General features: G+C 41.7%; 2 protein-coding genes across 2 annotated transcripts in view; one reads left to right on the plus strand and one right to left on the minus strand.

Moving 5' to 3' along the window:
- TP53BP2 (tumor protein p53 binding protein 2) overlaps positions 1-24,942 on the minus strand; it is a 78,567-nt gene that overhangs the window by 50,248 nt on the left and 3,377 nt on the right. Inside the window, exons 2-4 of the mRNA XM_055816528.1 lie at positions 21,796-21,894; positions 5,085-5,147; positions 4,469-4,631 (exon numbers count right to left, since the gene is read on the minus strand). The gene's annotated coding sequence lies outside the window, so the exon portion shown is untranslated. The remainder of the gene's footprint in view (positions 1-4,468; positions 4,632-5,084; positions 5,148-21,795; positions 21,895-24,942) is intronic.
- On the plus strand, positions 9,975-23,563 carry FBXO28 (F-box protein 28). The gene is made up of 5 exons (XM_055816535.1): positions 9,975-10,234; positions 16,130-16,239; positions 17,245-17,383; positions 19,923-20,118; positions 21,841-23,563. Exons 1-5 carry the CDS (start codon positions 10,022-10,024, stop codon positions 22,233-22,235), a joined length of 1,053 nt encoding a protein of 350 aa, XP_055672510.1. The 5' UTR covers positions 9,975-10,021; the 3' UTR covers positions 22,236-23,563.

Raw genomic sequence — 24,942 nt, forward strand, 5'->3', positions numbered from 1 at the left:
GCCGGGCCCCGCCCCGCCGCCAGAGCCAACCAATGAGAAGGCGCCGCCGGAGCCATGACATCACCTCCCCCGGCGCCTATTGGCTACATCGCAGAAACAGCCCGCCGTCTCCCGGCAACGCCTGGCGTCACGGCCCCGCCCCACCGCCCTCGGCGCCCCCCGGTCCCGGCCCCAGCCCGCCCCTCCGGGCCGCCGCCGGTTTGTCCTCTCCCCTGGTGTTTGATTTAAGGAACTGGAAACCCCGGCCCTAAGCGGCGGGCAGAGCCCGGCATCGCCGCTCCCGCACTCCCTACACGTTACCGGTAGCGCACCCGCTGTAGATATCGGCATTCCCACGGCCCCCACCCACGTGCGGCCCCGGTTCTCCCTCCCCACACCGGCCAAGCCACCCACAGAAGGTTCACGATCCCAGTTTTTATTTGGTAGGGTTGGTGGTGGTTTGCTTTTTTTAACTCAAAACTTTGAATTCATTTTACAAGATCAAAATGTTACAAGCCAAAGCTCCATAGCAATGGAGAACTCAACATTCTTCTGCAAATCTCTGCTTAATATTTAGGGGCACCTAGCTGGTAAGGGATAAAATGAGGGGTATGATCTTCTAATGCATTCCCCAAATACAGTCAGAAATTACTTCTAATATTTCTAAAAATATTAACAAAAAAACAACAAAAAATTTAGAACCCACAAATTTTAAGTCTGAAAAAAATGGAAATGGTTAGAGAAAAATCAACTAGAAAAGAGGTTTCAGGTGTGTGTCTGTGTGTGGCAGCTCTGCTCTGCCAGCACGTGCCTCTCACAGGTCAACCCACAGAACCCTCTCTTGGCACAACTTCTAATTTTACCATCTTCCACACAAAACTACAACCCCATTCCTGCTAAGGAAATGAAGCTTCAAGGGGTGCACCTATTTTTTTCCAGTTTTTATCCAGGCTCTGTGACTCATACGCTGCGGTGGTAGCTCTCGGTGCCATCTGGCCACGCACGGTAGATCACAGCCCCCCTCCAAGAAGAGGGGACAACATTCGCCAGATTTGCAGGTGAAGCGGGGTCAGAACCGCTCGTACCTGTGTGCACCCCAGCAGCACTGCGTACCTTCCCTACAGCGCGCCACATTTCTGCCTCTTCCAGCAATTCAGACAAGATTGCACCAAATAAGCATGACATGCATTTCCCACAATGGGTTATTAATTTTTTGGACTGATTTTTTTTTGTTTCATGAGCAGGGAGTAGATGGTTCCCCCCCATGGGGACTAAAGGTTCAATCTCCAGAACGCCAACAGTTGGAGGTAACAGACTCATGCCCAGGAGAACTGGCAAGGCACAACAGTTCTTGGTCCTGCATATACAAAGCTATCACAAAAAGGAAGAGAAGACAAGATCTGCGGGGTCTGGAGCCAACAGCACAGACCACTGAAGCTCCGCACCTCCTCCCTGGTTCCCATACTCTTGGCGGACTGTCTGGAACATGCTGCAGTTGACTAAGACTACACGCAGTTCCCTAGAAGCAGTCACAGCAAGGGTCCAGGGGAAATGAGTACTCACAGAATTGCTTGAAAAGTGTCCAAGAAAAGGAAAAAACCACCACCAAACTACCAAACAAAAATGTAGCAGGGTTATTCTTCTCCTTTCCACGTGAGATCTACTTGATCTGAACCACAGAAACTTGCAGCAGCAGAAAGGCATTACAGACAGCAGTGGTAACAATAATCAGTAGAAACCAACAGCATCATTTCTTGCCATTAGTCTCACCATACAATGAGGTGGATTGGGGGATCGACTGGGGGAGCAGCGCTGGGAAGACACTGCTGTGCTTGCTGCCTGCAGCACACTACTTAAAACTCCAAAACTTCAATTAATTCCTTCAGTGCTATATCTAAGCAATACTAACAGTCACTTCTCATCCTTTTCTCTACCAGCCTGCCTAAAACTGCCTCCAGACCAGTCAAGCCCTCTTTTATTGTCCTGACACACTTAGGAAGATTATCAGGCAACAAACATCAGGCACATCTCTTTTGCAATACCTTGTGAGAATAAAAAATAATAATAAAAAAAAAAGGCAAAAAAAAAGCTGTACCTGCCAGTTGTTTATATTTTGATAACCCATTTAATTCTTCAACAAAAAGACGATGAACCTGATTCTTAGGCAGTTTCTAAGACAGTAATTTCAGAGAGAGTTTGTCAGAAACCCACACAACAGCATCAATGTAAGAGGAGCAGGAGGCCAGCAGGTTTAGATTTGCTGTCCACTGCCACCTACTGTTAAAACTCCCCCAAGTCAAACTTCTGAGGTCCAGTTTCTGAGGGGTACAGTTTGAGAGCATAGAAAGGAAGGGAAAGCTTTGGAATTGGGATTGCTGGGGAGCAAAAAAAACAACGGAGGGAACATGCCAAAAGAATTGCTCACCTAAACTCAGCGGGCTGGAGCACAGCACAGCAGCTTCACAAGTTTGGATTCTTTCCAGCAATGTTGAACTTCTGGCACCTAATTTATACAGCTAGTCTCCAGCTCAAGATAAGGCTTTTCCAGACAGTCTTGCTTAAAAACAAAGGCCTCAACTAGTCAGTGTTGTCAAGTTTCCTCACAAAGAAGAAAATAGCTATAGAAAACTGATAGTTTTATACATTCCCACAGTTCTGCTGATCCACCAGCTGTCCTCCGGTGGTTGTTAAGATTCGTTTTCACTATTTAATGTTATTGCTTTTAAACCATCAGTTAACAGACCTTGCAGTAGAAACAGTTTTGGGGGAAACATGCAGCAACAACCGAGTCTACCTCCCCAGTAGGTAAAAAATAGGAAAAAAGATGGAAAAAAGAAGCCCACTAATTCCAAAGTCGGAGATTCAAGAAATCTTTAAAGGAATCTGCTAACCACACCAGCTAGGACATCCCATATTATCCCAGGAGCTGCTTCTGAAGCAAAAGCATTTGCTCTATGCCACATTCAAAACACTACATCAAGAAGCATTTAGCAGATATAAATTTTAAATTAAGATACCGTAGCTTGCCACAACTTCTGTAAATTCCAATTCTTTAAGCATAAAGATTTTCTTTGGCATTGAGCAGTGATATAACAAATACACCTTCCTCCTGGTGATAAGCTGCTTCTCTCTGAAACATCTGCATCTGGCAACTGAAATTATTCCCTTCAGCTGTAATCCCCTTCAGGGAGTTTATCACATCAGTGCATGCTTAATGAAGAACATCATCAGGCCCCTACTTGAATGGTTTGTGTCTTGCTGAAAGCTAGGATTTGTTGTCAGGTGAAGTCCATTTCGGTTGTATACTTCCTTATTCACACACAGATGATACTGATTTAAAATCTAAACAAAAAACTGTGCCACAGCTCAAAAATCCCTAAATTTTCCCTACATGAGGAACAGCTGAGTTAAATTTACCTCACTCAGAGACACGAGAGCCAGCCTCTCGCTTGTGAAATCACTTACTTCTGTACAAAGTGAATATAAACTTTGTTGGTCCCCGCATATATGAATTGGTAACGCATGGAAGCAACTACGCGAAACAACAGAGGTTCAGGTTCAGACTCTGTAACCTTAAAGTTAATTTTAAAATACCTCTTGCTTAACTTGCATCCTGTCTGTAAACTAATCCCATTATCTAAGTTGTGGGAGTCACACATGCACCCACTGCGCCAAGTACATACTCAATCACATTACTCAGTGAGCTAATAATTACACAGAGCCAGCAGCACCCAGAAACTAGCGCCACTCAGAAACTACTTTAGAGATTTGCATCAATTCTGCTGCAATGTATTCAGCTCCTAAAGCTGATAATTTAACAACAGTTTCAAAGGATGATTCTATAAAGGTAGGAAGTGACATTAATACCGCTGTATACAGGCATCACTCCCAGTAAACAAATGTTCTCCATTTATTCCAGATCAAGCAGGAATTATTTAACATCAGTAAACTAAAGCTTCTCCAACTTCTCAAGTTACTTGTTGGAAGAAAATTCTAATTTCCTCACTCCAAATTCTCTTCCACGTAATTTAAATTCAGATAATTTTTTCCCCACAGGTAATTTAATAACCAGCTGGCTAAAGCAAGTCTGCACCGTGTCTTAAAAAGCAGAGAAATAAACTTCCTCTTCCATTAGTCCCCAGCATGTTTGAAGAAAATGTAGGCTAGCGCAAATTAGCTTTTTGTATGCATCATACACAGCTGCCATTCTTCTCAATAACTAAATTATATTCACTAGACTCACTCTGGATCCCTGGCAATTTATCTCAGCACCGATCCTGACAGAATACCCTCTGTAACAAAACATCTGTTTAAGGCAATTACAGCAATGCAAAAAAGCTGTATCTGCCTGCAGCTACTCATCCAGCCCCGTAAGGGAGTTGGTCAGTGAGGAAGAACAGGGAAGGAACCAAAAATTAAGCTCATTAAGCACATATATACATTCAGCTGTTGCAAACAGAAATTATGTGATCAAAATGCCATTCCTTACCAGAAACCTTAAGTCACTGTTTAGCCACACCGTGATGCTGAACCTTCATCCTAGCTGGATGTTTAGATAATGTGGAGAGTTAAATTAACACTGCCGTTTTACTGTTGCCTCGTCCCTATTTCTCAGCTGCCAAGAAGTCAGCCTTAGCTCATGCTAGCAGGCCCTGTGGAGTCAAGAGAGAATGAAAGCAGGATTTCAGAAAATACAAAATTATTTCAAGATCAGCACACACACATCCTCCCCGTAATTTCTTTTTTGTAAAGCAACTGCAGGACTGAGCAGACCATGTCTTTGTTAACATATTCTCCTAGTTAATTTATGTATTTTTGTTGTACATTCTCACAGAGCGCTATAGCCTCGTGCCTCAGCAAATCAAACTCTGCTTTAGGGAACCTGGCAGACACAGGTACGTGGTCCATAAGCAACAACAGACACTTTGGGAGCTGTCTCTTTCTTATACATCAACAGCATTGCTGCAGTTTGCCGTGTCAGTGATGTTTCACTGAGCTGAACTGATGAGACACAGAGGCATTACTGACGTCTTTCATGAATTATCTTTAGGACAGCGTAAAGATGTGGCAACATACTAAAACCAAAGGAATTGCTTGGAACTTACATCAAAACTGAGCCCCTCCTAACAGTGGTAACTTGATTCTCCATCCTAGGGCTTCTGTACAACCTACACGAAAATAATCCAGAGAATTAGCATGAAGTCTAATCAAAACCTCCTTTTTTATTTATATAAGCTTATTCACTGAGCTTACTTCTGAATACAGCTGTGTGAGGATATGTAACCTCACCAAGATAACGTGCTATCCAGCACCTGACTCCACAGCCCTCTTTCAGGGAAGGTATTTTGACTCCAAGAAAATAGAAAGGTTGTTTGTCTGAACCCTTGTCCTTTTTATCCCCCAAGTACATCAGTTTACCTAATTAATACATTACATGTCTACAAACCCCAGCTTTCTCATGGATTTGAAAATACTTCTAGTTAAATCCTTTTTTGAAATTTCAAACAGAAAACATATTTAATGAAAGCTAGCAACATGCCTAGCCTACAAAAACTACTCAAGATTAATCTAGTCCCCATACTTGTAGCTGAGAAAAATCTACAGAGGTTGTATTTTCTTTCATCCTATCTTCTACTTGTTTTCCTTTTGCTTCTACCTCTCATTTCCCAAGAAGCATCATGTGCTTCTGCCTGTCAGCTTCAGCTTATGATTACTATCGCATAACTAAGGTACAGTATTACAAATACATTACAAGGTAGATGTAGATTTTAGAGGTGGTTTCTCAACCAGCTTTTTATGTAACATGTAGCACTACTGCGCCCAAACCTGGTTAGTCTACAAAGGATCCATTTAAATATGTATATTGATTTAATTAAACTGGGATTACATTCATATCTGAAGCTGACTCCACAGGACAAGAATGTTTAAGTTATCTATTAACGGATCAGAAGTCTCAGCTGCAAAACATGAATCTGTGCAAATTTACACTCTGTCTACATTTGTTAAGAACATTCTAAAAGGAAATTTTAATGGGTTTTCTTCCATTTCTTTTTTAATGCCTCTCAAAAAAAGACCTTTAAACAAGCAATACTCTGCCTCGGTGTCCAGCATCCTGAATGAAAATACAGCTGTGTGAATATACCAGACTTTCTTCAAATTCACCACCTCTTAAAAAAACCCTTAATATCCATAAAGTGAGCAAACTGTGACTGCCCCAGAGAAGAAAATGTGCCATGTGGGAAGGCATTTTCTATCTTTTTATTGATTACACTAACTAAATAAAACAAATCTGTTCTCCTCCCACCCAGCTTCTGCTCTTATACTCAGTTTTTGAGCACATTACTCCTCTTTGCTCCTATATTCCTCATTAACACAGCAGTTCTTGACCTAGTTATGCACCTTCCTTCACCTCTAATCCCTGCTGCTAGATTTCTTCCCCCATCCCTATCTTCCCAGACATCTGCTTATTAGCTCCTGCTTCTCAGTCTCTCTTCTCCCCCTTCCCTGAATTTCTTGTCCTTTCTCACATTTGATAACTACAAATTTCCTTGTATTTGAACCAGGCTCCTTCCTCTTTACCGTGGCTCTAGGCATTGCTTGGTTCCACACAAAGCCCAAACAAAATATTCCATGTACTTTCAGTAAAATTTCACAGATCACACTTGAATCAGCCAGGAGCACAATACACATACCATCTTCTAAGCTTGTAGTAAGCTGAGAGGTTGAATCTGTTTGGTATAGATACATCTAAAGAACTTCTCTGAAAAATTTTAGTTTTTTAAGTAATGGGACTTCACAAAGACTTATGGCATAAAATTTTTTTGCAGATTACTACAAAGAAAGCAAACCAGATATCCTCAGCCCAAGTGGTCTTCCTTTTAAACCCCATATTCCTAATCCAAAGTACAGAGACATCAAAATTTCACACACACACCCCAAAATAGGCAAAAAGATTATGAAGATTTTTTTGCTTAAAAGGGCAAAACAAGACATCTCCTCTAACATCCTTCTTGTAAGTCACTGAGATGTTTTAAAAAAATATTCAGTCCAACCATACTTGTCATTCTAACATGGTATAAATGAAACTAAGGCTATTTCAGGGGCTTTTAAATCTTACAAGCACTGCCGAGATCTAAATAAGTGGTAACCCAAATAAGGCAAATGAGGTACGTACCTTGCATGAGTTGTAAAATATTGACAAAATGCTTGCATGTTACTTGACATGCAATAGACTCTCCATAACTTCATCTCATCCCTTTCAGGAAGTATTATCAAGTTGTCTGGCTTCACACCATCCCATAGTAACTGACAAGTTAAGCCGCTAGAGAGTCTGTGATAGGGATTTTGTGGAAGTGCAGGCATACGGTCTGTGTTTTTGCAAATTAGCGCAAAGTGATGCATGCTCAGAAAAATGACACAAGATGCATTGGGGAAGGATGTGAATAAGAACCTGGAAGGCGGCAGAATTAGCCTACTTACTGAAGCTGACCTACTAACTATAAAGCTATTTATATGGTTTTAGTTAGTAATATAAAATATATATTGTGCATATTATTAATATATCCTAATTACTAATATAATAAACATACAGAATATACAGCTTATATTTATTAAAGCTGTATCTTAAAAGCTCATATTGTTTAAATTACATGACAGAACAAAAAAAGCATTCTTGAAACTATCTTAAATTATGTATGCTTAGGTAGGATGAAAAACACCACTTGCTTTCAAAGCATTTATGGACTGCCAGCCCAAACTTCATGTGCCAAGTCACAAGTTTATAAAGAATTCTCCTGAGCCTGTTTTAAACTGCTGAGTGTGCATGTGAAAGGAGATCAGGTCCTAAAATCATGTACAAGAATAAAACCCTTGTTCCAAGATAGCCAGATCATTTTGCAGCAGCATTGATGAGTCGAAGGGCGGGGGGAGCAAAACACTTCCAAATCCGTACAAGGCACACAGTGTTCTGCTCCCAAAAAGGAAATATTAATTTCAGTGCACATTTTTGGAGTGCCATTAGGATGACACACATAAAGGCTTACCCTTGCATTTGCCCTGCTCCCAAGTTAATTCTTTTCCAGTTGCAATTTTTTTCATTTAAGAAAGAGGCTAAAGGTGGGTTTGAGAGGGAAGGGGGAGGTTGCACATGAAAGGAACAGGTTAAGAGAAACCTTCAAAGAGAAGAAGCATGGCTGAAAAAAATGTACAAGGATGCTGCAGGCAGCTAATGCTTTAGTCCTGTAATATTTTAAGCTGTACCACCTTGGTGCAGGTACTGCAGCAAATGGCCCTATTCTCCCAAAACATTTGATGGCTTTTTCCCATACACTTTGCTACCGTTACTTCTGGCATTTGCTTAGTTATTTTCTTCAGCCAGTCAGTCTTCAACATCACCAGCTCCCCAACCAGCACATGTGCTCACCAGTACTGATGTGAAAAAAGCAGCAGCTGAATGCAGAAAAGAGACAGCCACCATGCTTTTTAATGGGCGTGCCAAGTTCTGTTGGGCTAAAATGGTTGTGAACATACAGTGTGTCTGTGACCATGCTCAGAAACACCAGGGAATGTTCTAGAAACAGCCCCTCATCCCACCTCTTTGTTGCCTCAGCTATTCCATCCAAGAAACCTCGCTGATATACAGGATTAAAGCAAATAAAGGAGAAGAGTTTGTTTTATTCTCGGTGTTTTGCCTCCTCATTAATGTCTGGTTCCTAGCAGCGGTCTGCAGGCTGCTGGCTTTTGCCAGCTGCTCTGACCCCTGCCCGCTGGCAGCAGACCCACACGCCCCCCACTCACTCCGGCTGCTGGGGCTCACCCTGTGTGCCCCAGCCAAGGCGGGATAGGCCCAGCATGAACACAAAAGGGGGTGCTCACCCCCTCTATACGTAGACTAGAAAGGCCTGGATTAAATTTGTAAGAGGTACGTAGCTGTGCCTCACGAGCAACAGAGGTGTCCTTCTGTCTTGTAGCTGCCTCACTGTGATCCGGCCATGTTTTGCTGGGGGGCCGCTGTGCCCGCAGCAGGGAGGGAGCACTGCCGTGTGCCAGGCACGGAGCTGCTGATCCCTCCATTCCCGTGTCCAGCCACAGGCCACGAGGGGATGGCATGAAGCTGCCTCCAGGGAAGTTCTGGTTCAGTGTTAGGAAAAAAGCTCCACACGGAAGCAGATAGTGCAGCATGGGGGCAGGCTCCCCAAGGAGGGGGTCACAGCCCCAGACCAGTAAGCATTCAAGAATCATTGGGAGACATATGTATATATAGAGATATATATGGTTTAATTTTAGGTTGGGCTGTGTGGAGTGAGGAGCAGGCCTAGATGATCCTCACAGGTCCCTTCCAACCCCGGCTAGCCTGTCTCTGTGAGCTTCCACAGCCTCCTCGATCGCCTTACCCTCCCATCTCTTCTTCCACAGAGCGGGAAGAAAAAAGCCCTGTAGCTTCGCTACGACCCGCACCAGGCCGGAGTGTGAAGGCCCAGTGGTGCGGGCTGTGGCAGGGGGAGCTGAGCTGCCCTCGGCACTGTCGCTGTGCCCCTGGGAGGGCGCCCACCAGGCACACGGAGCTCCTTGCCCAGTGCCCTGACACCCTTACCAGCGCTGCCTGCGCTTCTCATCCTGCACCACCTCCACCCACACCGCCTCCCGGCCCTCACGACAACACACCACCGCGGTTTCTTCCCGGCCATTTAGTTCTAATGTGCCCCAGGTGTGGTACCCAGCACCGGGGGAGGGCATTGCCAGCCGCCTCCGCCACGCCCCGGGGCCTCCCCTCAGGCGGCTGAAGGGCCTGAAGGCCGCAGCCCCGCCCCGCCCAGTCCAGTCCCGCCCAGTCCAGTCCCGCCCCGCCCCGCCCGGCCCCGCCCCTGCAGGCGCCTCGGCGGCTGTTGCCCGGGGCCGCGGCCGTTGCCGTTGCCAGGGGCACCCGCGTTTGTGGCGTTCGGCGGTTTCTGCCGCCCCCAGGCGGGCAGTGGGAGCGGGGGCGGAAGTGTCGTCAGAGGAAGGCTCGCTGCCCTCCCTCGGTGGAGGAAGGACGGGCTCCGAGATGGCGGCGCCGGAGGAGCGGCTCGTGTCGGACGGGGAAGGCGGCGCCCTGGGCTCGGCGCGGCTCTCCCCGCCCCCGGTCCCGGAGTCTCCCGAGGCTCTGGCGCCTTTGGAGCCGCCGCCCCAGAGCAACACGCTCATGGGGCTGCCCATCGTGGCGATCGAGAACATCCTCAGCTTCCTGTCCTACGATGAGACGAGCCAGCTGCGCCTGGTAGGGGCCGGGGCGGGCAGGCGGCGGGCCGGCCGGCCGGGGAGCCGCGGGGCGGCCGCGGGGAGCCCGCCGCGCCGGCCGGGAAGCGGCCGCGGAGGGGGCGCGGGGGGACGGGGGGGGGCCGGGGCGGGTCGGGGCGGTCTCCCCGCAGCCCTCGGCCGGGCCGGTGCCGCCGCCGGGGAGGGGGCGCGCGGGGGGTCGGGGCGGTCTCCCCGCAGCCCCCGGCCGGGCCGCCGTGAGCCCCGCACGGGCGGGCCCGGGGGCCGCGGCCCTCGCTCGGTGCCTTCCCTCCGGCCGCCGTGCGAGGCTGCTGGAGGCGTGTTTCCCCTGGTGACTGCCCGTGGAGGGGAGCGGGGCTATTGTGTCTCGTGCCTGCGTTTATTTTTACCTATAGAGCTTAAGCCTGCGAGCGCAGGAGCCGGTGAGCCTGCTGCTCCCGGGACCCTGCCCTATCTAGAAATCAAAGGGGGGGGGGGGGGGGGGGGGGAAGACGCAAAGAGGCCGTTGTCTGCCTGAAAGGCCGCCTGCTTCTTCCTGTCGTAGTAGTAGATCTAATAAAAGATATTACCTCTACCTCTGAACTTTCATAACGCAGATGAAAAAGCACAGCTGTCAGCAAAGAGATCAATATATCTCAGTCCTTAACTGCCTGCATAAGAAGTCTGATGTAAACTATGACATAATATGATAAGCTGCCGTCTTGCTTTTTTTTAATGAGGTTGTAAATGGAATAATAGTGAGGGAATTAAGCATCGCTTATGTAACCCTCAGTAAACTTGCACTGGCTGCACTGTTGCTATTTTAAGAACTCTTATTAGTCTAAACTGGATGATATTACAAGCATAGTTCTACAGAAAATTAGAACTCTGTATGTCCTGGATCAGCAGCCTGAAGTGTTGCATCCTGACTGTAACTTTAAACTGAAAGCTCTTCAGACAGAAAATCTGGTTTTATTCATACTGCACCACATACACCAACACCTAAATCTTTCTACCGTGCTGTCAGTCCACTGAAGACTTCTGCTGCTTCTGTGAGAGTAGGTAGTGGATCTGTGAAGAAGATACCGTACTGCCTTTTGGGATTGCAGCCTCTGCTTTGGGGTACTTACGGTTTGAATGAAGGGAAGTACATACTTTGGGTGTGCTTTGTGTTGCATGGTCTGTATTGCAGCACTGGACACAGGCCTTTGCTGCAACTTTCTCTTGAATTTTATGAACGGTAGTGCCCGTGGGAGCTATCACTAGTCCGTAGAAGTTTTTTTCTTTCTGTAGGGCTAAGTTAATGTTGTAAGCAATGCTTTGTCAGCAGTGGAGAACAGGAAAGATGGTGGTGTAAGGACTAAACCAGCCGCTGAAGTCTCAGTGCTACTGAAGAGGTAAAATGGAACTTTATGCTGTCATCGGGCACTTGCAAGTTCATTTTTCCAGAAGACCACTGTCCCTTTCAGAAGTTTCAGAAATACGCAAAACCAGACTGGATAAATCCCAACTTTGACACACAAATGGAACAATACTAGATGTAAAACAAACCAAACTATTCCACTGGTCTGTCCCTATTTTTAATTTTTGAGTCAGTGACAGCCAGGAAACTTTATCTCCATCAAATTCCTTACTGTTTTCTTAAGCATATCGGAAGGCAGTGACCGTTCTAAGAATGCCTGTCTTTGTTAACCAGCGGTAATGTAAAGAATCAAAGCCATTCTGGTTAGACCTAGTCAAAAGAGTAGCTCATAACCACATAAGCTTGATCAGCGAGGTCTTTTGGATGGCCATACAGAACTAAAGGTGTTCTTTTGGCAATTCCCTGAAAGGAAAAGACTGGATATTTTAATAACTCCAGATGCTGTTGACAGAGAATTAAATATAGCTTTTAAAAATAGCAATGCCTAGGCATAAATTCATAATAAATTTTCGTCACTTTCAGATTTTGAAAGGCTACAAGTAGCCTTGGGAGACATTTGTGTATTCCTGCTCTAAGATCTGTCTTGCACAAACAGTAAATTTTTCTTCTCTATGAGAACTGACTTGAGCTGCTTATCAAAGATGAATGGGTGTATCTTATAACAAATAGTGTTATGCTAAAGGTAACGCTGCAGGACCATGTTAATTGAATGACAGGATTAAATTGCTTAGGTCTCATAAACATTATAAATGTGCCCAAAAGCAGCCTCATTAGCCCTTTAGAATGTGGCATTCCATGGGATAAGGCATCTTGAGGAAGGTAGGAAGATCTGATGCTGGACATCAGTCAACCGAGTTTGATCATGCATGTGTAGTTATAAAATGTGGATTCCTAAACTTACTGATGCATTCTCTGGATCCCAGCACTGAAGGAAATGGATGTCCTGATTGCTTTCTTTTTCTGCATCACCTTAGCTCACTGATTTTTTTGGGAAAAAAAGTAATCTTTTGAGTTGAACTGCTGTTGGATCTAGAGTGTGTACAAGAAGACAGACTAAGGAGTTGTCTGGGTGGGAGGACATAGAACATCTGCAAGTTTTCAGATTAAAATAAGAGATAGGAACCTGTATTGTTTCTATAGACCATTATGAGGAGCATAATCTAAGTCTTAAGATCCCTAAGTTACCTTCTGTCACCAAAGGATGAGGTAAAGAATGTTTCCTGCTTATGCAGATTGCCATCAGGGAGGCCAAGACCATGGGCCCTCATTGTGCCAAGAAGCACTTGCTTTCTTGAGCATAATGCTTTCTGCTATTCCTGGTGTTACTGCATGGAAAAGCATAAATGCACCTACTGGTTAAGCAGTGAAGTCAATCTAAAGTAATGGAGACTAAACAACAGGCACTAAGAATGCAGTCTTGTCTGAAATGATGCAAATCTTGAGTTCTCAAACTTGTGTTCAGAAAAAGTGAATGAGAGGAAAAGCAGCAGCATTTTGCTTTCAGTCCTCTTGAGTATTTATTTCATCTGCTTCCTCTGATAGGTCATTGTAAGAGAAACAAAACCCAGAAGATCCTTGTGTCTAAAGCTGTAATCTTCCGGACAAGCTGCAGCCTAGTATGCATGCTGATAGGGAAGCTAGCTATCTTCCAGCTTTTGAAGGCTTCTTTTTACTGTGATTTTTTTAAATGACTTACAGAAGCTCTGGAATTTTTACCTGAGTGGGATAATAATGAGATTCTTATATTCCAGTTTCTTTTCACTTGTATATAAGAGCTTGGAAATGCACTTCTATTCAGGCTATTCCTACAGCAAATGTGATTAAAACCAAACAATCCACAACCTCCTCCCATGAACATTCTGAGGAAAAGGTTATCTTGGATTCTGACGCACGTAAAGAAGCGTCTTAGATCCTGCAGGAAACTCGCGCTTATTTTCTGCACAGCACAAATAAGGACTGATAGCGTTTGGACAGCACGGCTTTAATCTTCCCCCGGTTTCAGTACATCTGTATCTACAGACATTTCTATTTTAAAGCTTCTTGCTGAAGTCATCAACATTTTGTCACGCACTTATACTTTACCCTAGAAGGGCATTATGGAATATGGTGTCTGTGTAGCCCCTAAGAAAAATATATTGACTCTAAATACTTCAGGCTATTTTAAACTCTGTTATAAATACTGGTTATCTGTTAGTGGAAGAAATAAGATGTGCTTGAGGAAAGGGAAGGTGGTAGTAGTTGTCTAGTAGATTGTGTCAGCTTAGTTTGTTTACAAATTAGGTGGAAAATCAGTTATTTTATGGAAGCTGTTACAGCATGTAAGTCTGCACGCTCAGAAGCAACCACCTCATTCTGCTTTCACATGGTCTTGGAGTAACTTTCTAATACTGAAATTTGAACACAGTGTCTGGTTGGACTTGACATTTGAGAAAACTTGGGCTCTTTCAGCTTTATGGCTAGAATAAGAAAAAATTCACAAAAATTTGCAAAGACAAATATGAGCCAATGAAACTTTTTGCTTTCTTATGGTCCACTGAATAGCTAGTACCAAACTGTCTTGGACTAATACAAACACTTAAAAATGTAGTAATGCTACTTCGCATATGAGTGCTGACTATAGTGTCTAAGAAAGGTATATTGTTCCCATAAATACAGGTGCCATATGGTTTAAACGGTGCCATCAGGAACCAGCTGAGAATTAAGAGATTATTGGTAAAATAAGATGCAGACCACCACTTTAGGTTTCTGGTGGTGCCTGTTGTCTGGTGTTTGGGTTCTAGACTGTTTATTGGCACAAATATAGGTAACGTCCAGAAATTGGAGCAAATAATACTTGATGCTGCATAGCGTATGAGCAAAATGAGTACGACTTAAAAAAATCCCGTGTTTAAAAACCTAGCGCAGCTGGTGTTACCCATCGCAGTTTAGTGTCTGGGATGTGGGAGGGCTTCAGCACACCCCGGGTCCTTCCTGCCACCAGGTGTCAGTGCACACGTGGTTAAAGTCACTCCGGGCTTCTCTGAACTCGGAGCTAGCGATGTGCCTGGGATTGTTTTGTCTCTTGTGCGGAGTAACTGCATAGCTAACGTAGCCGTGGTGTAGTGGTGCAGGTACGAACTCCTGGCTACAAGTAAGTATCGTACTCAGAAATGGTATCGGATCTAGGCATCCCTAATGCAGCTAGTATCTTGGAAGAAATATGATGATTTCTTCCAGTAGCTGAAGGGCCAGCGTTATTTTTTATACTCTGGAGAGGATTTAGCTGATTCTGTGAAAGTGGCGGAGGGTGTGCTGAGACTGTACCTCGGTAGTTGGCCTGTCTGATCCTTCTCCTTTGACTATTTAGCAAGGAAGATCTAATCCAAAGGAGCATTGACAGATTGACAGGAATTGCTTCATGGTCTGTTTATACGGATCTGTTGGAAAATGATCAGTTCTTACAGAACTTAAACTAGCTGGGACAGAGGAAGGCTCGCAGAAAGTAGAATGTATTTAAGTAGTGGCTTCCATATGAACAGAAAATAATTGTAGGCTTTTCTGGGAGAAGTGAGAGTCTTCTTCCTCAAGGTATAAACTTCCATAGACTTTAAAATTATGAAATGAGTAATGTATAGAGGGAAGGAGTGTTTATTTAAAAAAAAACAACCAAACAAACAAAGGCAAAACTAATCCACTGGAAAGTGGGGTCACAGTGGGAGTTGTGCATTTCAGTAAAAAAAATAATCAATTTCAAAGGACAGTTGGTTCACTAAGCTCTTGCATCATAACTGAATTGCAATTGCTTTAAACTTTTGTACAAGTTGGCTTTGCCTTATAACTGGTTACTTTGTGAAGGCTTAAATTTAGTTGTTTATTGTATCTTCTGCAGCTATTGATGTCCTTTCTCCCTAAATCTGTGGGAAAAAAATGGAGGCTATTGGTATCCAGCATACCAGATAAAGGATTCTGTTAATCAGAGAAGGAAATATTTTTCTTTATCCAAAAAGGAATCTTGTTTCACGTGCACTGCATTGCATAAGTTTTTAAATTTAATTGTGGCTATCTTCAAAAACATAAGCCTTGAATGCTGGAAGAAAGCCAGTATGATTTCTTGTTTTTAAAAGCTTCTTTTTTAAACTACAAAAAAACATGTAACTTGATCTACCAGAATCACTCTGGACACCAAGTTAAAAGTCAGGCACAGGCATTTGCAACTTCCATTAAAATCAGAGGAAATTTCATTTGTTTATATATGGGTGGCATTCATCCTACTGTCTCTCGTTACGCAGTATCAGGAGATTAATTTGTGAACATGGGGAACATAGCTGCTCCTTTTTGGAGTGTCATGATTGTTGTTAGAGGTGGTGATGCCTTAAGGTCAACTGCAGTTTCTGCTTCTTGAAATGGAGGAAAAACTGATAAGAGAATCTTTTAATACCCAGCAAGTGTGGATAATGGTAAAAGTGACTTGTGGCCTTAATTGAGCCTTAAGTTTTTCTTTTTGCTTAAATACAGGTTTGTAAGCGAATGGACTTGGTTTGCCAGCGAATGTTGAATCAGGGATTTCTGAAGGTGGAAAGATACCACAACTTGTGTCAAAAGCAAGTTAAAGCTCAGCTTCCAAGGTATGTACCAGTTAGAACTGTAGTTACATGTAAATGTACTGGAATCTTTTCAGCAGAATATTGAAAAGGAATTTCTTGCTGGCTAATTCTGCTTAAATATCTTGAAAATTTGAGTCACATTTGGTTTTATTTAATTTTTTTCCAAAAGCAACTTGAACCTAAGATCTAATTACAGAATAATAGTGTGGATGAATGTAAGTTGTCATATACTATAAACTGGAATATTGGAAATTGTGTCTGGTATTTTAAACAGAGAAAAGAAGAGTGGGTTCTGTATTGCTCAACTCTTCTGGCAAATCAAGTAAGGACTCCTAGGAATGAATAAATGCCATTCCTTTTCAAGACTAACTGCCTTCACTGGTGATTGATCTACTACTCTGCTTAAAAAAAAAGGTTTCTCAGTGCCAAGGATTACATGGGAATGGGGGAGGGGGGTTTGATGTGTGAGCCTTACTGGGAGATAGTTTCTTACTAAAGCAATGCCTTTTCTCCTTTCAGTAAGCACAGCTGTTTCTGTGTGCTATCAGATTTTCCAGTAAGAACGAAGAAAGTAAATGCCACTTGAAGTAGAGATCCTTTGTCAAAAGCGTTTATATCTCAACCTAAATTTGTAGCAAGCATTAATAATATATTAAATTTATGTCAACTGCATTGAAGTACTAACTGTAGGAATATGGAGGGATAAAAATATGATGCAGTGTCTACTGCTAGTTATAGTACTGAAAGCTTGTTTTTAAATAGTCCTAAATTATATATTGAGTTTATGGATCCCGTAAGATGTAGCAATTATTCAGAGAACAATTTTTGTCTAAGAAAGTGTAGCGTGCTATTACTAGCTGATTCTTAATCTGTATTGGATTTTTTTTCTGTAGAGACAGAACTAATGTTAGTGGTTACATTTTCAAACCTCAGAGGGTTTAAGGGTGAAATTAACTCTAGCAATTTTACAGTTTCATTTTGTTGATTCATTGTTAAATCAGTGTCACTTAATGGTATGTCTTCTAGACGGGAGTCAGAAAGAAGAAACCATTCATTAGCTCGTCATGCCGACATCCTTGCTGCTGTAGAAACCAGACTCTCTCTGTTAAATATGACTTTCATGAAATATGTGGATTCCAATCTCTGTTGCTTCATACCTGGAAAGGTAAAACGTAGACTGCATTCTGTGAATGTGTATATGTGTTTAAAAAAAGATTGTGCAACTTAACCTGGGACAGCTGGGACAAATTTGTATGTGTGTATATATATATACACTGAAACTGTTCCATATACTTGAAAACACACACACAAGCCAGTGCTCGGCTGTAACAGGCAACATGAAATGAATGAACCAGATTATATCTAAATATTAATTATTTTAAACTTGATTTCCATTTTCCCTTAGATTCTCACTTAATTCTGATGTTTGACTTGTGGCATATACATCCTATACAACCTTTTACAGGAAACACATGATGTGTAGGGTTTAATTCTGAATTTTAATTGTAGAAAAAAGCTGGAGGCCAAGTCATCAGAAGATGCAGTAATTTAGACTACATATAACACTAAGCACTCAGTCCATCAGGAAGATTTAGGCATCTTTCTTGAGGGTTTGAGTACTTCAGATTAATTGAATTAAGATACTTAGTATGTGGAAACACTGCTCATTATGACAGTGGATGCGGTATTTTTGTACAGTAGGTGGAATTAGTTTTAAATGTAGATAAAGTGTGTTAAATATTAATACTGCTGAACAATTCTGTTGTTTCAGAATACTACCCCAACATAAAATATAAATTATGCAAGCGAGATGTGCCTTAGAGATACCACTGTTTTATAGGATCTGAAAACAGAAGTCCACAAGGGAACTGACAAAACCATGATCTGAGGAAAACCGGTGCAGCTCATGGTTGAAACAAGATCAGTGAATATTAGCCTAATGCTGTACTCATTGATCATTCTGTGTAAGATTTGGATATGTCAGTATTAATTTTTCATGGGCAGATAACTGAATTGCACTGGGATGAATGGAAAGGTTAGCTGTTGGATTCGTGCAAAGCATGGCGCAGGCAGTTCTACATTCAGTACTGTAGGATAGGCTGTTGGCAAGAAATGGTTTTTTATCTTGAAGAGGTAACCATTTCTGTACACTTGCTGACTTAATATTGAATTAATTTTATATTAAAACATTATAGTTTAATATATTTATGCTTATTTGACTTTATATTTTTATATACCTAACATGTATTTAAAAAAATGTAATATAACATAAAGTCAAATAAACTTAAGTCCTTGATACCACATAGTAAATGAAAAACTTAAAAGAAGTGTCACCTTACTTTTTTGAAGAGTAGATGGACAGGCAGAACTCTCTTTCTTTTAATAAAAGTACACTAATCTAGACCTGGGGCGTGCAGGAGTTGGTCAAGTGAGCTGTGGGCACTGAGTTATAAGGACCTTGTTTGTGTTCGGATAGAACAGCTAATTATTTACTTAGTGTATGAGCTTGCTAGCACCACTACACTGTCAGCACAGTTACCAGTTCACCTGAAGATCCTCTTTTGGTCAAGCAGATTCAAGGCTTAGTGTTCGTTTACAGTCTGTGGTTTCCCCCAACCTGCACTGTTCTCATCAGGAAATTTTGTTTGAATGAAGCTGCCACAGAACTGTCAGACAGTGAATTTGTGTTAGAATATGTGAATCCTGATTTGAGGCTTGGTGTACTGTGTGAGGGTTCCTGGTGATAGCAGTGCTGCTGTAAGATTTTATATCGAGGACAGCAGAAAAATGCTTTGAGGATGATGTTGCTAACAGCATATACCGTGGGTAAAATTAGAGAAGTCTTTTGTAAGCTTGTTGTCTGATGAGATGCTTTAGTTCTTTCTGGCTTTTGCAACTTTTTAGCTAATCTTCCTTTATTAAAACACAAGATGCAACTGTATTGGCTTACCTATTATTCTAAGTCCTTAAGATCTGTGTTTTTCAGGAGATTCTTAAACTATTCTTAGTCCTGTGTGAAATACCCGTGTCAGTAGTTTCCGTACTAAGAGACCAGGACTCCTATCTTGACCTGCCTCAGACTGTAATTAATTGATGAGTGAGACACCCTGCATCTCGCTGTATCTCTCCTAACCAAAGGGCTTCCTTGTCAAACCTGTTAAGAGGGTGCTTGTGTTCTCTGTCAGCAGTGGATTGATGCTTTATAAATTAATACATTTCAGACTTAATCTGAATTTGAAATATTTTGGGTGTGTACAAGTGGACTCAAGTACATATTTACAGCTCTTTAGACCAACATAATGGTAATTCTTGCTAGTCCATGTGTTTCATAACTGGCTGGGGGAGTAACTGCTCTGCATTGTGGCTAAGTATCTTGCTTCAGATTTTCCAAAAAGAAATGATAATGCTCTGCTGAATATAGATTATATAACTTTGAAGTCAAGTGTGGATGTAGTAAAATAAAATTTCACACAGTGAGCATTATTTCATGAGTTTGAAGAGAGTTGTTGTGGTAGATCAAGTGAATAGCTTCTCTGATATATCACGAACAGCGCTTCATTTCAAAAAGCTGATTTAGAACTAAAGCACGCAGTGGTTATGCAATAGGTATGTAGTAAAAGCCCCTGCATATGCCAGCACTTCTAGAATGATCTGAAATAATGGTGCCTTTATCAGAAAATCCTAATTCTTCTTAAATGTTTTAGGTAATAGATGAAATTTATCGTGTGCTAAGGTATGTAAACTCTACAAGAGCTCCTCAGAGAGCTCATGAAGTTCTTCAAGAACTAAGGGACATTTCCTCCATGGCTATGGAATATTTTGATGAGAAGATTGTTCCAATACTGAAAAGAAAGATGCCTGGGTCAGATGTATCGGGACGTCTGATAGGAACTGCCCCAGGTATTAATTCCCACGTATAGTTAAGTTTTATTTAGTTTTTCTGTAAAAATTCACAGCACTGTATCTTTTTAAAGCTCTCTCCCTTAAATGTGAGCTTTATTACATAAATATTGATGATACTTGTTTCTTAAGAATGCTAACTGAAATTCATTTGCTTTGAAATTTAAGGAGTCTTTGTACTACCAAAAGAACAGTCACTTGAATGTATGTTAGAATTATGCATAGTGTGTATTCATTAAACAAACGCTTTTGTGCCACCAATGAATGAGACTTTATCATTGCAATTGGTTGAAATTTGGCACACGAGATGACAGCTCGATGCCTTTTATTTTTAGGATGATCAGCAAATGAATTAGCCTAAGCTGTTGTAGTGCATAGAACATAACTTGTATGTGATATTTTGCTTTCCTGGGGCACTAATAGGCAAAATACTTACAGGTAATAGTGAAAAGGCAATTAAAACAACAGTCTGTAAATAAACAATTAAACGGATCCTTTGTATACTCTGCCAGACTTTCCAGAATTTTGTGAACCAAAGTCTAAGTTAGTTACCTGTAGTGTTTTCCCTGTGCTGAAAATCTTCACACTTGGGAACTGAGAAATCAACTCTCTGAAGGGATAACTTAATAATTTAAAAAAAATAAATAATTAAATTTAAGCAAAAATTACAGACCTAACCGTAGGAGCTGCTTGTTATTTCTGGTATGTCCTATCCATCCTGTTAGCTATAAGTGTGTATCCAGCCTCTTGATTATATCTTGTTAATTATACCTCAGTTCCATTGAGTCTCTCAGTTGAGGAAGTACTGCCCAAAACTATAGCTGATGCCAGTCGGCTTTTCAAGGCCAAGGCTTTATGTGGCATAAACCCACCTATTTTGTGTGGAGGGAGGAGCATAACCTAGCTAATGACAACCCTTTGGTGTCACGTAACTGTACTTATGCTGGCATGTTAAAGGAGAATAAAGAGAGGAGGATGACTGTACTAGGCTGTTCCAGACTATTCTGTCTGTGTAGCACTGAAAGTTGCATCCTACTTGCACAGCATTGCTAGAAGAGTAAAATTATAGAAAAAAGTGATGGATATCTTTTATGATAGAAAAAGTGAAAGAAATTATACAGAAGCTGTTAGTCTTTGTGATTTGCAGGAACTAAATTAAAATCAAAAGTCCCAAGCTCAAATCCCAGGATCGTTTTAGCATTAGGAAGAATGATTCAAAAGAAGCAAGGAAAACAAATTCCTGACTTCCAGAAAAGTAAGTTAAACCGAAATACCTTGTCAAGCCCCAAACCACAAAGTTTTAGAACTTTAGCTGTCTACAACTAAGACAGCAGAATTTTACTGCTCTGTTGAAATATTTAATATAACAATTCTGTAATAAGCAATTTATAGATGTGGGGTTTTGACTTAACATCTGTGACACTAAGTGTCGATGACAACGTAATATCCCTACGTAATTTTTGGTACAGCAAAAGGAGCGGGGCTTATATACAGAAAAGGATTGATGAGCTGTTTTCCAGACGACTGAAAATCTTAAGTATTTTAAATTGAGTTGTGCTCCGAGATTACATGACTGTAAATTGGCTTTCATGTTCACGTAACTTGCAACCAGTATTCAGGTTCATGTTTGGGGGAGTAGGGATAAGCAAAATAGGAAAACTGGGACAAAATTCCTACTTTTGCCTTAAAGTTGCAGAGGATTAATCACAATTTTCTCTGAAGTTCCAGGACCTTCTGCAGCACTGACATCAATGCAGCTGTTCTCCAAGCAGAACCCTTCAAAACAGGAAGTCACCAAACTCCATCAGCAAGTAAAAGCAAATGGCACAGGCGTGACAGCGCTAAAGCGGGAGATGTCAGAGGTTCGCACCAAAGTGCAAGAGCTACAGAAACAATTCCAAGACCAAGAGCAGAAACTGCTTGAGCAAACCCAAATCATAGGTGAACAGAATGCCCGATTGGCTGAGATTGAACGCAAGCTGCGAGAGGTGATGGAGAGTACAGTAGGAAATTCTTCAGGTTCTGGCTCAAATGAACAGTCTCATAGAAAACGGAGGAAGGCGGTTGAATCCACAGACTGTCCTAGGAAATCTAAACGCCTTCGAAACAGAAAATAACTTGGGAGTTCATGACATCTTCAGGAGGATACACTGCTTTAGTAGCCCAAGCAGGTCTGCTTGTTTGGATACTGTGACTAGCTTCATGGTATCACTTAGGCTGCTGGCTCTTCAAAACACCACTTAGACTTGAACAGTAATTTTCCTTCATTGAGACTTTTTCCCTGCTTTCTGTATGGGTGGGCCTAATGCACAGAATCCTTATGATTTGCAATAGTTACATACTAACCAGACCTGCTCTGTTATGTTTTGAAGGGTTAATCTTTTTTTTCTGTGCAGATGTGTTTAAAGTAAACTTATTTGTGTTTATGCATATGTTCACATAAAATCTTAAATAAATTCAGTCTTAACTAAGAAGTTAAGTGTAAAAACAGATGTCCTGTTCACTTGAAGGAAAGATCCACTTTTAAAATCTTGTTTTAGAGAACTTGACCTTTTTTGTTACAAGTGACCTTGTCTGGAATGTCTGAAAAGTAGTTAATACTTTTTGGAGATCTCTGTAATGAGTAAAACTGACTTCTTAAGCTACAGTATTGGCTATATATTTTTGTAAACTTACAAGGAAGGGCCTTCTATCCAGTCTTTTCATGCACACACCCTGGTTCTAGGTCTTGGGAGCCATATTCTGCATTTGCATGGATAGATGCATGTACAGCTTAGTCAGCCCACTAAAAGCACTTGCCTGAAATTGTTCTTATCTTTGGGAGTGAGCACAAAGACCTACAAAGCAATTTCTTTGTTCCTCAGCCATAACTTAGGACCTGCTTTCAGCACAACCACTTTCTTACAGTGAGGTGGTCTCACATCGCTAGCTGCAGGAGAGTTGGAACCCAGGCTGTCTGCCACTTTCGCTGCCTGTAAATTGCAGGTACTGTTAGCCAAAGCTGGAGAATTGAGAAGCGACCTATGCATCACTTGATTCATAGGCCAACATCTAATAAGTATCAGACAAACTGTCCCTACAGTAAGCAAGCTCAGGGGGACATCATTTGAATGAAATACTGTATTATGGACAAACTTAAACTATTTTGTGTGTATGTGTCGGGGGTGGGGTGGAAATTTCTCTTTGACACTGATGACGATACTCTAAGCTTTCCTTATCCTAAAAGGTAAATCATTTCAGACAAAGCTTTAATTTCTTTTGCACTTCTGTTTTGAGCTTGTAACTGGAAAAGCATGTCTTGCACTGTTCAGTCTCTCTGGTCACTTTAACAACCTCAGAGTTGTGTACAGTGATTTTCCCCACCCCCCATCTGTATATTTTTGGAACCTTATACAAATACCATTGTCCTTAGTTTTGTTTTAATGTACTAAAGTATGTAGCTTTATCTTTGACTTATGTTTCTTTTTTTTATCATCTGCTGCTCTGGGCTTAGGCAGTACTGACTTTAACTTGGTATGGCACTGAAAATGCAAATGCTGCATTTGTAGCTGTTCAAAGTCTTTGATACTACTACCATGGGTTAAAGTGCAGGTTTCTCGTATGTTTTGTATGGTTGTCAGCACAACATAGTGGTTGTATTTAAGTCACCAAAAAAATCAGAAATTGTCTGGTCAAATATTACATAATCGTGGGAAAACTAACATTTTTCCTGGACCTTTAGCTACAGCTTTTACTTCTAAAACATACTAGCTCATATGAGAAGTAACATTGCAAATGCCTAATTTTTGGCAGACATTTGATTTTCAAATAAACTTGTTGGGTAGTTTGAGTCTTTTAAAAAAAAAAAAAAAAGGTATGTTTCTTAAGAAAAGCATCAAGGAAATGATAAAAGGTTATCTGAGGGAAAGGTTAAACTGTTAAAAGGAGCATTTGCTATTACTGGTGTTCCATGGCTCAGATTTTTTTTTATTGTTAAAAGAGGTCTTTAAGACAGATACCTGCTGTTCAGTTTAAAAAATACTGGCATACACTTTATCTTTTAAAAAATAATTTTGAATCTAAGGGTCAGCATGATAGCTATAACTACTGTGTATCATTTGATATAAATTAATTTAATGGTCATTCATGGTGACAGATTCATGTAAAGGTCTAATTACCGAGTATTTGTGGCTAAATACTTCTAAACAAGTACAAACCTGTGACTTGGGTTTGCTGAAAAGGTTTATTCATACATCTCTTCATGTGTTTCACTTTAGTTTCTTTATTCACTTCTAGAAGATGCAAACAGTTCTCCCCCTTCACAAATACGTAAATCGTTTCAGGTTATTCAAGAGTACGGTTTATTTATATGTTAGTGAATCTCTAGCTGTGCGTAAACTGAGCTGGAAAGAACAACAGCAGCCTATTGTCACATGAAACATTCTCGGTGAACGGTGCCAACTTGGAACCTTCAACTCAAGGAAGTCATGCGCTGCAAGTTTGCAGGTGCATCCTGATCTTCTGTGTGCTACTAAGTATGGTAAAACTGAATGAGGGCCATGAAACTGAAGGGGGTAAGTGGGGACGGTTACAAGCAAACTCTGAGAAATGCCGCAACAAAGGTACGCCGCTGTTTCATTTTTCACTTCCGGGGGAGCGAGGGAGACATCAGTATCAGATGGCTCTCAGACTGGAATACACACCAGTAGTATAGATAGAATGTAGAAAACCAAATGAGAAAATAGCTGGAACATTAATTTCTGACACCATATTGTTCGTTGTTAAAAAAGTATGCATTTTGCAATATATTAAGAAGCTGATAAGTAGCCTGAAGTAAAACTAAAT

This window comes from Falco peregrinus, chromosome 11, assembly GCF_023634155.1.
Source record: "Falco peregrinus isolate bFalPer1 chromosome 11, bFalPer1.pri, whole genome shotgun sequence".
Classification (NCBI taxonomy): domain Eukaryota; kingdom Metazoa; phylum Chordata; class Aves; order Falconiformes; family Falconidae; genus Falco; species Falco peregrinus.

Excerpts from the sequence above, each read along its gene's own strand:
- FBXO28 (XM_055816535.1), top strand. The coding sequence starts at position 10,022 with ATGGCGGCGCCGGAGGAGCGGCTCGTGTCGGACGGGGAAGGCGGCGCC. Across the intron at positions 10,235-16,129 it reads AGACGAGCCAGCTGCGCCTG|GTTTGTAAGCGAATGGACTT; the intron begins GTAGGGGCCGGG and ends GCTTAAATACAG. Across the intron at positions 17,384-19,922 it reads GTTGCTTCATACCTGGAAAG|GTAATAGATGAAATTTATCG; the intron begins GTAAAACGTAGA and ends TAAATGTTTTAG.